Source organism: Platalea leucorodia (assembly GCF_965183815.1).
Source record: "Platalea leucorodia genome assembly, chromosome: 6".
Classification (NCBI taxonomy): Eukaryota; Metazoa; Chordata; class Aves; order Pelecaniformes; family Threskiornithidae; genus Platalea; species Platalea leucorodia.
In genome coordinates, this window is record NC_138828.1 from 17,905,195 (window position 1) to 17,919,572 (window position 14,378).

Consider the following 14,378-nt stretch of genomic DNA (forward strand, 5'->3'; position numbering starts at 1 on the left):
AGCCATAGCACCTCTTTCCTCTCTTGTGAATATACACTGAATCATAAGAACCCAGTACTCCACTGAAGCTCTCAATTACAAATGTAATTTTATTTAATTTCTTCACTCAAACTGAATTTTCTCATTCCAAATCTTTACTGAAAGAGATAGTAGTTAAATGCTTAGAAAAAACAGGAACTGCTCTAGTAGGCAGCTAGAGAAATGCATGTATCAATACAGATATGGAATGTAAATTTCAACTCATATAGCTCACAACATACAAAGAAGATTTTTATGCAATACAGACTTACAAAACAATAACAGTTCTTTTCACAAGTATTTTCACAGAGTTCTGCACAGCAATCTTGTAGAAAAGTAGATTTGTGCAACACCAAAAGAACTTATTGTTCCTTCGTATAAATTATTTTTCATTTCCTAAAAGAAAGAGATAATTTAATACGATTGGGCAGGATCTGACTGGATTTGGTGACAGCAGAATAGAAAAGATATTGTTGCTATACGCAGAAAAGGAATATGGCATGTGCTACAGTACTGCAGGGGCTGGTTGTGGGAAAGAAAAGAAAGTCGCCTGCAAGTCTGGTGCTTCTGCTGCTGTATGGAGGCCGTGCACCAGCAAACACCTGCCTTTTTAGTGCTTTCACAGTCAACCAGCAGAAGTGTGCTTTGGTACTTGCACCTATTAAAAAATACCTGCCTCTGTGGGTTTCTAACGTGAGTTTTAAAGTCTTCAAAATGGCCTTTCTGATTTTGAGGAACAATCCACATTTTGGTGTGCTTTGAAGGAGGTGCCAGGTAGAAACTAGAAGGATTCACACTTGATGTAACACAAGCTCCGTTCCCAATTCCTCTCTCTCTTAACTGCACAAAACATACAACTAAAAAAGAACTAATTGTCTAAGCCTAGAAACATGCTTGAATAGTAACATTGATGGAAACAATTTGCAAAGTTTAAAATTACATTAACCATAATTTAAATATTACTATTGATTCCCAAAACTTCAGTGCTGATGTAGTACAATCATTTGGAAAAGTACGAGACAAAGTGTGGTACAGATAGCACAGATTAAAATTCCCCAAAGATCGTATTTCATTTCCATTATCTTAAAATCATATATTCCTCAAGGTTATAGATAAAGCTTCAGATGGAAAATCTATTTCTTCATAATACAGCTAGAATGTGAGTTTTAACCATCTTTACTTTAGGTTTCTTTTACATACAGGGATCAAAATAGACTTCTCATTATGACTAAAAATATAGATTTTTAACTACAGAACCCAGCAGCCATTTTTCTGCTTCTTTGCCCTTCCCCCAAAAAAGTCAAGCAAGGTCTACAAAAATAGCAATTAACTTTAAAAAATAGGTTGCTTCTTCCAGCAAATTTAAGTTACATTCAGATGTAATATAGCTATTTATAGGGAACAATGTTGTGGCAAGACACCAAGGGAGGCGTGCTGTGTTCAGTTTCCTTCTGACAGCAGCTGCCCACATCAGTGCTAATCTTGGTCTCTGTGAAGATCAGTATCTGGTTTGATACTCGTGGTGCCAACGATTGAAATCATTGTAGAAAACCACTATGCTCCCAGATGCCATGCCAGTCATTATACACCTAAGGAAAGCACAAGACCATATTTGTTAGTGAACGACCTCCCCGCTCAGATATACGAGTCAACACACCGAGGAGTTACATCAATATAGGCCCAAGAACCCGAGGCAACGACCACCTTTCACTGAAGATGGCTGGAGCTGGAAGCGCTCCACATACCAGAAGAGTCAGGCTTTAGGGGTTCCCATCCTGGGCTTCCAAGGGCTCCAGCAAGCTGGATTTGAATAAAAGTGCCATCTGCACCAGCTCTGACAGATTTATGAATCAGAAAACGTACAAGACACCATGCAACGGTTTGTATGGTTGGCCTGAAGCTACAATTGAGAGTTAGACCACAGAATCGTTTACCAGCACCACTGTCCTGCAAGCCCGCTTCAGATTTCCTGGGATTATTTCTTGGCTTGCTTGGTTGGTTTTTGGCGGGGTACTGGAGTGGGATGAAGCCCTGGTGAAGCAGCAAAGTGAAGGAAGGCTAGGAGAAGTGTGCAGTTCAGTTTTGCCTCCCCCATTTAAGCACATGATCTACATGAAGGAATTGGATGTGGGCACAGGACTTCGGTTGGAAATGTTAGTGTTTGGGTTTGAAAGCAATCTGAAGGCTTTGATTGTTTTGGAAGTTCCTGAAAGTAATCACTGTGCTTTCCCACTGAGGCACTCTTTCTTTCTAAATTCCTTACCCTTGGCCTACTACTAGAGATCATTTAGATCTGTTTGCAAAGCCATGACCCTGACATAGCACACAATTACAAGAGTTTCTATATTGTCTTTTCTACTGTCTCATATTAAAGTGTTAGGAAAACCAAAAGTATGAAGATGTCTAAAATTCTGGCATTTTAGGAAAAAAGCCTCAGAATTAAAAAAAAAAAAAATTCAGCGTGAAAAGCTGTAATTTTTCCTTCAAAACAGAGACTAAATAGGAGATCATCACAACATTGCATTTTGATAGTAGCACACTATTTCATTTCAAGAGCACCATTTTGATTGTTTTTGTATTAGGTTAAAATGTCTTTTTACACACTATCACTCAAACACACACATTCATGAATACCACATAAATTACTCTGAGTAATTACCTGTAATCACTGAATAATTACTCAGTAAAATACTCTGAGTAAATCTCTTCTGAGTTTCTGTGTCTTCAAACCCAAAGTGAATAGGTTCCTAACTTCAGCACATGGATCAATTTATAGATGTCCATATTAAATTTCAGTTTATTGACATGCGAAGATTATATTGACATGCCATTAATTACAGTTTAAAGATTGTCTAAATGCAAAATTTTATACATTTCAGAAGTCTAAAATTCACCAGCTGTAACTCCGGCTTTTGAAACATTTTTAACAGCAGGGGCTTTTTAATGGAAAACCGTTTCTTCCAAAATGCCTATAATCTCTAATTATGCCTAACAAGAAGTTGAAAGTTTGACCGAAGACCACAGATTTTGCTGGCTTGGATTTTTTTAAGTTCATTTTATGTAAGTTTTAGAAATGTAGTCCACGTAAAAAATGTGAAGACATTCGGTACGGACTTTAGTAAGTGGGAGGTTAAGAGTCTCAGCAATATGCTTTACTGCACAATGTAGACACTCCTAAGGGATTTAGGAGCCAAATCTGCTTGGAAAGTACACAGGAACTCCACTAAGCAAATACACCAAAGCAAACAAAATTCTAGCCTGCAAGCTAAAAGTGTACAAATGAAATGGTAAACATCCATCTTACAAACAAACAATACTTTTGTGATAAAAACACAGACGGACTTTTAAGTACAGCTGCATTGGAAAGTGCAATGTAAAAATGCAGTAAAAACATTAACTGATTGCCTTCAGTAGAAGGAACCTTCAAGGAGGGTCATGCTTTATGTGGACAAAATAACTTTTCTGGAAATGAAAATTAATATTTGCTTTAGCAAAATATGAATGTGTGGAGGGAATCTTATTCTGCAACTATTCTAACTGTTCTATCTTTAACATAAAGGTCTGGAATTAGGAATTCCTGTGATTTGTGTTGTAAGTGAAAGAAGAAACATGAAAAGCACATATGTAACCTTCCACCTCCATGTGACCCACACTGTACATTGGCACAGGCCAATAACTCAACCTATCTTGAAAGTCTGCCAAAGTAACATTTCTTGAATTGCTCTTCATTCCCCCAAGAGCTGAAATCCTGAAAAAGATTATCTGCCCTAAATGTGACATGTTAGAAAGAAACTTAAGCAAGCACAGAATTCTCAAGATAATCACCAGGATCTGTGATCCCCAGAAAATCAAAATCAGAAGACAAACAAAAATACAATTTAATTGTAAGTACATATTCTCTGAAGTTCTTGTGAAGACCAGACTTTGCTCTAACCTTTGGTCATACGACAGGGCCATGGATCGGATTCCAGCATCACACCCTGGGTAAGCAAAAAGCTGCTTGAGGTCCCACATCTGCCACACCATGACAACTCCATTGTCTCCGCCTGTGAGCAGATACTGTCCATCTCGACTCAGCTGAATTGCCTAAGGGGAAATCACACAGATATTTGTCAGGTAAATATGTGCTGCTCTTATTCCCCGCCTTTTACTTTCATAACAAGTTTCATTACTGACAGCTGAATGTCCAGGGAGACTTGATATCAATACAAGCTTTTGGGAAGCAACATTATTGTTACGCTACTCTACCCAGCAACAGAATTAATGTTGTTATCCACAAGTCTCTCTAATACATTAGATGTCACTAGTTCAGTTTTACCTCACCTGTGATTTACTCCATATTCCGAAGATCTAACATGAGGTCAGCTAAAGACATTTACTCTTCTAGTTAGCTAGATTTACAAGATCTAGCAGCACTGGCATTAAACTATAGTACCCGACATTTCCCCAAGAGTCTTTAAATACTACCCTAGAAGGAGTTATCATCCTTTTCTCTCTGGTAAAGGGCTGAATGATGGAGGGAACTGAAATGTTATACAAATTACCAGAATTAATTTAGACCAGTGTTTTTGGATTCCTCTGGATTAATAAGATAATGATCCACAATAGAGACTGTGCTTCCTTTCATCATCTGTTCTGAAACTGCCTGTGACAAATTCAGTGGCTTATACCCTGATTTTGCATGGATCACGAGGACTGACAGCAAAACTACATTTGAAATCTTTATCTGGGATCAGGATCATGGAGAAAGATTGGATATCATTGGTTTTCACAGCGAAGACTTATTGAAACAGAAGTCTTCAATATATTTTGGCATTTCTTCTGTGCTGTTGGAAAAATCATGATACATACTGAGTACCTGGAAGAACAGCAACTTTCCTCAGTTACCTGATGACTATACTAGATGATACTATCAGATATTAAGATGACTGGAAGCATAAGAAATACTTCTTAAAGAGGGATTTTGCCAGTTTAAATAAGCCAAAATGTGGTTTAAGAGAATTGAAATTGAAATGTTATTAAAATAAGTGATACCCTATGGGGTCAGACAGACCATGATCCATCTAGCCCAGTGCTGGATCGCCAACAGCGGCAGCAGGAGATGCTGTGAGGCTGGCCACTCTATAGTCCCTTCCCCTCTGCTCCCCAGCACCCACAACCACTGGATCAGGAATACCAGAAAGAATCTCTCTGTCCATTCCCTTTAGTATCTATTTATGGACGTGCTGCCCATGAATTTTTTAATCTCTTTTTGAGCCTGCTGATGCCTTCTGTAGGGAAGAATAAAAAAATTGGCAGAAGTTCATTACAGTGCAAAATAGTTTCATCTGTTGTGAAGTGATCCTGCTAGTTTCAATGAGCACCCCATAGGTCTCATATTGTGGGGTTTGCTGAGTAACAGTTCTGCATTCACCTCATCCGTTGCCTTCATCACTCTGTAGACCTTCAGCATTCCCCACCTCGGAAAACACTGAATAAAACTAGTTCCCAACACCAATCCCTGGAAGACCCCATTACTGCCTTTTCTCACAGCAATACCAAGATCTTACACATCTTTTCAACATGGGTCTTAGCAATTACTACTACAGTAACCCTGAAGAGTACAAAACCCCTTCTGAAAGGAAGACCCGGTCCTGCTGCTGTGCAGAAAAGAAACTTAAGCAGTAGACAAATACCAGGCCCTGATTTTATAGCCTCATCCTCCAGTTATCTGGGAAAAGTGAAGGGTTTGTATGGTTTTCTAAAAAAAACCAAAAAAAACCCCAAGAAGTTGAATGAATTCTGTCACGTGGAATGCCATCAGCATGAGCTACCGGTGAGACCAAGACCCTTAAAACTACAGTTTGGACCATTATTAGTAACTCCTGTAAGCCCAAACCTGTTTCTATACTCTCCCCTCCTGTTTCCAGATGCCTCTTCTCAGTCCTTTTTCTGACTTTTGCTCCTCAGCTTGACTTCTGCTTTTTCCCTTCTCTGCTCTCTACTTCTACTTCTGTACACAATACTCGGCACAGAAGCAGCCTATCATCCTCTTCATCTGAGCACACAGAGCGGTGAGAAACAACTTTGCTGGTTGTGTGCTGGATGATTTGCTGTTATCAAAAGGAAATTAAGGATCTTCGCTACTACGAAGCACTATTATCTAGTATTATCTATTATTATTGCTCCTGCTTCCAATTCCCATTTTTCCTTCGCTCCTTTCTGCCTCTTCTTCCCAGTCTCTGTCAAGTTTCTACATTCCCATCTCTACTTCTCTCTTCCTGTCGCTCTTGCAAATGTCTCTCATTCTGTCCTTGGTTCTGTCCTCGATTCTGCTCTTCTTTCTCCTCTGCTTCCCTATCAGTCCTTCCCCCTCCTCATCCAGGATCACCTCATCACATTTCTTGCCATGGCATTTTTGTGCACCTCACTGTAGGGGATGATTGGTTGCATCCCTGGGCTACAGATGTTCAGTACAGAATGTAGATGCAAAGCATTATCTACTGAATGCATTTAACCTGAGATTTGTGCATCAGCTAAATTTGGGCAGCTTTTCAACAAAATACACATCCTTCACACCAGGACTAAATCGTGATAAATTTCAGCTTCCTGACCCACAGCAGGGAGCCACAAAACTTTTCAGTAGAACAGTGTAAGAATGGAGGATATTCAGAGGAATGGCTTTTAAATTCCAAACACACACATTCTACAAAGAGATTGATCCACTTTAACTAAGTGGAAGGCAAGGAAATTGCCTCAAGATGATAGTCTACAAGCAAAATTCCAGCTCAAAAATTTCAATTTAGGAAACAGTAGAAAGAACTGAAGACAGGATCTTGCAAACCTCTCTCTCTCTACTGAAGTCTGCAAGTATTTTGGCACTTGCAATCTCTGCTTCAACAGTTTTTCAATATGCAAAACTTGTAACATACTGCGATATTAAATTCCTCAGGAAAAGGAATTTCTTGGTTTTTTTAATATACAGAATTTATACGCACCACAAAAACGAGAGAAACTAAAACACAAAAATGTTACGTTCATGCAACATTAAAGTGTTTATACAGACTTCTGACAAGCCTAGAAACCAAAATACAGTGTACGTAAGATACTGCTTCATGAACAGCAATAACTGAAGTCAGACATATTGCACATCTGTATTTTTTGTATTTTTGTACTGTATTACTATGATGCCAAATATATCCTTTAAGAATATGATGTGCAACACTTAAGACAGAGTTTCTATATTATAAATTTTGAGTGTTTACTGCAACAACTCCGAAGTAATCAGAATGAATCACATTGCTAAAATTTTATTTCACACAATAACTTTAAAATGAATGTAATTGAAATACAAACATATACTGTAAACAAAATATTGTAACACTGAAAAAAGAACAGATGATAAACCTATTCCAGCTGTGTTTTGAATTACGATGACAACACATACATGCAAATTTAGACACAATAAAGCAGAATATGTGGAGTTTTTTCCCAACCATATCTAAGTATGGAAATGAAAGGTTAGAGCTGAGTATTCTGAGCTGAAGCTTCTCCCCCGAAAAAACAAATGTTCCAACCATAAATTGCTTCTGTGATTGTTTCTGCCCGCCTACAAAAATATGCTAAGCACCTCCCAAAGCACAGCCCCAAGGAGCTTGAAAACTCATTTAGAGACCCTCTTAGGAGAGTATAATAACTCAGTAAGAAAGGGGTAGAAAACAAACTGAGATAAGACCGTGAAAATTATCTGGAACTTGCATGCACTGAGTCGATGATCATGAGATGTAACATACCACACACAATTATTAAAAAGATTATTCATTAGAAGCAAAAATCAATATGGGGTGGTTTTCTTCTCCATAGCAATGGCAGTCTCCTAAGGGTATTTTCAAATTGCAATGAAGACCGTGACAAATAATTATTTGCTACACTTATAAAATTCAGCTGATGAAAATCCATTAACCTTATGGTTATGGTTCACTTGAATTTTATACTTGAGGCTTTTACTGAAGAAATGCTATATTAAAAGGCAAATTAAAGCCATTAATCTTTAACTCTTCCACTACCTGCAAAATGCAGTGGGTTTTGTGATCGTTTGATTAAATAAAGTATAGGCTTTGAACCCTTACTAATACCTATGCAATTTTACTAACTCGTTGGCTTGTCATGAAGACAAGATGTTGATTTATTTACTTTTATTCTTTATTAATACATTTCTCAGCCACTTGCCTATACATGTATATATATGAATGAAGGAATGAATGGAAGAAAAGGTCACCCTGTCAACATTTCAGTTGCATGACATGCCCTTCAAGATTTAACAAACGAAAGGATGCTTTTACTCCCAAGTACTCCAACTGGTATAGAAGACGACATGAATCAATTTTACTGTTCTGCTTTTCCCCAGCGTAGTTTATCTACGATTCTGCTAGGTATGAAACTGAAACAACTCTGCAACTAATCTTTCTCACAACATGAGCTTCAGACTCTCAAATAATCCCCAAAGCGCACAATTTCATCTATGTTCTAAAAGCTGCATTTCTGACTTGTATTTCCTTGGAAAGTCTCAAAACTTTGCACAAATCCCTTTTAACATCTCAGATTTTTGAAAGGCAGTGCTTTGTAAAAAGCAGAGCTGACACTGTGACAGCCCTGGCTTACAGCAGCAGGAGTCTTGTGGGCACTTCCACATTTCAAAACAGACTCAGGAAAAGAAAATAAATTGGTTCCTCTGGGTGAAACAGCATACAGTCTTTGTTTAGGGTAAAATAACTTTACTTCTCAGAACAAGCAGACTATTTAGAGTTAAGTTATTCATTAAGATATCTAAACATTACACGGTGGATGTACTGCGATATGCCTAAGCTCCACTGAGCAATACAGTATTTAAAACAAAAACAGGTGGAAGGCATTGATTAGACTTTGAATTTCCCCAGAGCATCTCAAATTTTCTAGCAGTTTTCTAGCACAAGAATACAAGAAAGAAGATCAGAATGTTGCTCCAAACATCACTATGGAAAACTGCTAGTTTTGTCAATAATATTCGGAAATACAGGCCCATAATGACACAGGAAAAGAGAAACTAGAATTTTACATTACAGATTCAACACTTAGGACCTTTTCCTTCCCTTTTCTATCCTCCTCGAGCAGAAACCAACAAAAAGTGGTTGTCAGCACAGCCCATAGGTAGGTACTATTCATTTTAAATGCCCTACTTTAATCATGCAGTTGCCACTTGCCACTAACATGATATAGTGCAGAAGCCCTGGGAAAGACGCTGTAGATTGTTTAAGCGTAAAGCCCAAGTGGGACCACTGGGAGAGAAAGAAAACAAAACAAAACAAAATAAAACCCAAACCCCTGTACATATGTAATTCTGGCCCACAGAGAGCGGAACTTCCATTGCCTCCAGCAACATTCCTCAAGCTGTGGGTACTGACTGAAACACTACAGAAATTGTTTTAGCCGGCAAGGGATTTCTAGATATTTTACAGATTTGCTGGCCTAGCTGACAACATAATCACAACTGAAAGTGACAGATTATCAACATTATTATTGTACAAAGAGAAAACCCTGTGATATGTACTTGCTTTATGGAAAGAACTGGGATGAAGGGCAGGCTGAAAATCTCAAAAGCATTTGTACAAGGACAGCCGAAGGTGCAATTTCAGAGAATTGAAGAAAGATTAAAAATTGAAGCAAGAATCTACATTAATTTGGAAAAATGGCTTGGGACAGAAACAGACGCATTCCTACTTTATTTCCCCAGCCTGAAATCCGCACTTGTGGCTGCCATAGCATCCAATGTCCAAATGCCCTCTCACCCCTACAGACAGCACTCTCACTACGGAAAAGAGACCTACACAGAGAGCTATTTCTGCATATTCCACCATCAACGTATCTGACATTTTGAAAACACGGGGATGCTGGATTAACATTAACATGTTGGATTAATAGTACGCAGCAGAGTTTTAGAAGGTTTTAAGTGGAATACACTGAACTACACTGGACACTTCAGTGGTAATGGAGCATTCACGGTTCAATGTAAGTTATAAAATGGAAATGATGCAGATCAAAACGCTTTCAAATATATTGACGTATTCTTCCATCTTAAGAATCAATATGAATAGAGTCAAGAGAAGAACAGGTGCAAATTTTAAAATGCTCACAATTTTGCACAACATCTGAAAGAATTTCAATAATTCTGTAAAATGAACATGAGGGCAAAGAGGCCTTTTCTTTCTGAAACACCTAATCCAAAAAAAAGAAAAATTTTTGAGTTTTCAACTCAAGAGAACATTGGAAATGCCAGCAGCTGGGCTTTTCCATCAGATTATGAAAGTCAGCTTGGAGGTGTAGTACTGCTATATGCTTACAACAACAAAGGTCTCCTCTTGCTGATGTTAAATAGTTAAATAGTTTTATATAGGAAACACTTCTTTACTGTGAGGATGACCGAGCACCGGCAAAGGTTGTCCAGAGAGGCTGTACAATCTCCATCCTTGGAGATATTCAAAAGCAGTCTGGACATGGTCCTGGGCAACTGGCTCTAGATGGCTCTGCTTGAGCAGGGTGGCTGGACCGCATGGTCTTCAGAGGTCCCTTCCAACCTCAACCCTTCTGTGATTCTGTGCCTCTCAGACCACAACTACTGGCACGGAGACCATAACTTCAGATAATTCAGGTAGCCTGAATGCTGACCCAGCAATGTGATCTTGCTTCATGTCTCTGCTGCATTCTGTAACTTTCTACTAGACTCGGTAATGCGTGTTCATTTTTTTCCCCTTCCCTTTCCTTTCTTTCTCATTCAAGGAAAAAGTGGGAATATTTTTAATTCAAGGAAAGTATTCTTTTGACATTTCTGGTTCACTGCAGCATAGCTGGCGGGTTCTGCTCTGCTTCATAGGTACTATTTCATAGGAACTGTCAAAAGACCTGCATTTTGTATTATCAAATAATTTCCATAAAACCGTGAGCTTAAAATGCCTCCTGCATAGTTTTGGACTTGCTCCATGTCTCTTGCAGCTGAAGATGTAGAACCTATCTGCCTGCTCAGCAAATGCCAAAGGGCTAAAGAGTTGAAATATAGACATATGCCTATAAACTTCCTGAAGCTCAGCACAACACATGCTATCTTAAGTTAAGATGAAGGAATGTAGACAGAGATGCCAAAAAAGGGAAACCCAACATCCAAAACAGCATGTCCAACAACCTCCTGCTTTCAGAGTCAAAAGTAAAGAAGTAGCCCGGCTTCTCCTGGTCACAATTAGTAATATTTGTATTCTTCAGTTCAAGGAAATGCCTACAGGATATTCCTTACTATAGAACAGAGTTATTTTAAAATTAAAACCAGTACTATTAGGTACATGGTCCCCTTAACTACAGTTTTTTCAGAATGCTGCTATTATGGTCTAATACCATATATTTCTACGGCCTGGCTATAGAAAGAGTCTCCACACAACTCTGACATTGATAGCTTTTCCTGATACTGGAACTGACAGTCCCTAGCACACATTTGAGGACACTCACCTTTATCTTGTCATCTGTCTCCATGGTGGCTTGAAGTCTCCCATTCACACTGAATACACAGAAGAGGCCATTTTCATAATATATGACACAGTGGCCTTCTCTTGAAGCTTGAATAAGTTTTGGTCTCAGGCAGTTTTCAGGACCTTCTAATGTCCTCAGTAGATCTCCATTCATAGAATGTATGAGACATGGTCCTTCTAATGAGACAGAATAAAATCTCTAGTTATTGATTTACATGCTCATTTAAAGACATCATATATCAAATAATAAGTAATAATAGTGATTACCTAAGTAGAAGTCATAATACATTATAATGATTTTTACCATGTTTAAGTGGATAGTCTATGACTTTAAGGGTGCCAGAGAGTAAAATGAACAGCTTATCCCTTAAGAGCTTTGTATTAAGGTATTATAGAGCACCTATCAAAACTAGTTAAGAGACCTAACAGATTTTCTGTTGAGGATTTTCTTTTAAAACTGGTAGTAGTTAATTTTGAGCGCACAAAAATAAGTATACCGAATCCTAAAATGAGATTTTCAAAATACGAAGACACAGAGAGGTTAAGTGTAATTAATTTACATATGTAGGTACTCTAAAAGTGTATATTCTCATATTAAGATTTTAACCCATACATGATCCACTAAATATTTGCTTTCTAACATATTTGGACAAATACCTGATTTGCATGTAAGCCACAAGTGTCCACATGCAGAAAACAAACACACATAGGTGCATATGGTCAGTACACCCCACTTTGAAAAAGTGTCTCTTACTTTGGAAACACTAAAGCATAAAGATCCTAATTCTAAGACATTTCCAGTTTAAAAATAAGTGTGGACCAGCAAATAGGAAAATGATAAACAACGTCCACAGAATCAACACCATTCTTTACAATTTGCCTGCCAAAAGCAGGTCTTTGAGAACACAAATTGGACACATTACAGGTTTTGCAGCTAAGCTCAAAGAGCCTGAACAGAATTACTACAAATTTTAGTTGGTAGCTTGTATATACCCTTCATCAAACAAACAAGACAGCACATCCTCTTTCTCCTGAAACTAATTTTTGCTTCCCTTTCTGAGAAGTTATCCATAACAAACATTCTTCACCATCCTGGCAGTCGAGAGCTGTATCCCACTGTAAGCTATATGCAATTACACCGGATAAACAAACAAAAAGAAACAGTAATCAGTAGGCTATACCAGGGAAACTGATGTGGTTGCCTCTTGTAAATGTCAGAATAATCCTCAGTTTTAAAAAGAGGTTTCAAATTCCACAACAACCAAAAAAAGGTTAGAAATAAAACCACCATAAAGTTAATAAATTCTGCCACCTGACACTATATGCCTTTTTGCATTAGGATTATAGCTTCATGAACGGAAAGAAATGGCAACAGCTACCTTACCTTTTGAACCACTTATTACCAGGCCAAGTTCAGCACAAATGGTAGCACAGGTGATCTCATAGTCATGTCCTGTCAAAATAGCTCGAGGAGTTGCAAAATCACCTTCAATGAAAAAACAATAAAAGCAATCCTGTGTTACAATCTATTTCCAAAATCACTGCTTTCAATCACTGAAGCGTCTTCAGTTTCCTTGCTCTTTGAGTTCATGTTCCCTACAAATCACTTCTATCTACTGTTTGCATATGGTGGTTCAGTACTCCTATCTACATAGCACAGCAGCAGCATGCTATAGGAATTCAGCTTGCTCATTTCCTAACGCACATTAATATAAAAGTCAGGTGTGTAGTAAAAACAAACAGAAGTTGGAGCACACAGATTTGTGTTTTCCCCTCCCTCCATCTCCCCCTCTATTTTTTTTTTTGGTAGAGGAAGAGACCACAGTCAATTACTATCCTTTCCTATAACAGCATAAGAAACACAAGTGTCACTATGACAGGTACTGAGAGGAGACACATACAGTGCTCAAAGATGAAGTAAAACATCCATTGACGGATTTTATTTTAATCTGGTAAAAGGAAATCACAATATTATTTTTGTATTACCATATAATTAGTTCATTCGTAGCATTTTACAAAGCATTTCAACTCTAAAGAATGTGTCTTGGGCAATGTTATCATGCAGTTTTAAAAAGGATTAGATGAGTTTTTAAGCAGCAGGGAACAATGTCACTTCACAATAAATGATGATATGCGAGATACCAAGAAGGCAGTAAAGCAGTGGTAAAATCAAACTTTTTTTACTTCAAAAACAGGAGGTGGTTTTGCAGAGACAGAGTAATAACAGGGCCAACTGACTCCACTGGCTACTAAGGTAGCAACAGTCAAATTATATTTGGGGTTGTAACTTTTCAAATAATGTCATTAGTTTGTCCATGTAGAGCCTTAACAGTACCAGTGATACTGGTACTGGGTCTTATCAGAAATTACGGAAATATATTAAAACAGGTAGCTACCCAGACCCTGCACGTGTACAGTGAGAGACTTCTGTGGAAAAGAAGTGTAGATCTGGGCTTGCATAAATAAAAGCTTAGCTCACTCTCAATATTTTATATTTTTACTCAGACCACTTGCAACACATCCCAGAGTGTCCGTATAGCTGCCACATTCAAATGGCTTTTAAGAAAAGGTCATAATCTATGACAAAGTATCAAATCAAGGATTTTGACCTTTCAAAATTGGATTTATTCTGCAGTTACTGTTACAATCTATAATTTATATCCACAATACAAAATATTGAAAAGTAAATAGATCTGTTTCTTCTTAGATATATGCATATACACTAAATATGTATGTGTGCATACACACACACACACACACACACGTATGTTATCAGCATTTTAAATGTGAAAATGCTCTGGAGCAACTTGCTCCGAAGAGATTGTCCCTAAT

General features: G+C 37.9%; 1 protein-coding gene across 1 annotated transcript in view; it reads right to left on the reverse strand.

Moving 5' to 3' along the window:
* Positions 1 to 212: 212 nt before the first annotated feature.
* The window catches only part of LRBA (LPS responsive beige-like anchor protein), a 416,862-nt gene continuing 402,696 nt past the window's right edge, over positions 213 to 14,378 (reverse strand). Inside the window, exons 53-56 of the mRNA XM_082315661.1 lie at positions 12,931 to 13,032; positions 11,527 to 11,723; positions 3,953 to 4,104; positions 213 to 1,607 (exon numbers count right to left, since the gene is read on the reverse strand). Of these exons, the coding sequence (XP_082171787.1) occupies positions 1,517 to 1,607; positions 3,953 to 4,104; positions 11,527 to 11,723; positions 12,931 to 13,032 (542 nt within the window). The 3' untranslated portion in view covers positions 213 to 1,516. The remainder of the gene's footprint in view (positions 1,608 to 3,952; positions 4,105 to 11,526; positions 11,724 to 12,930; positions 13,033 to 14,378) is intronic.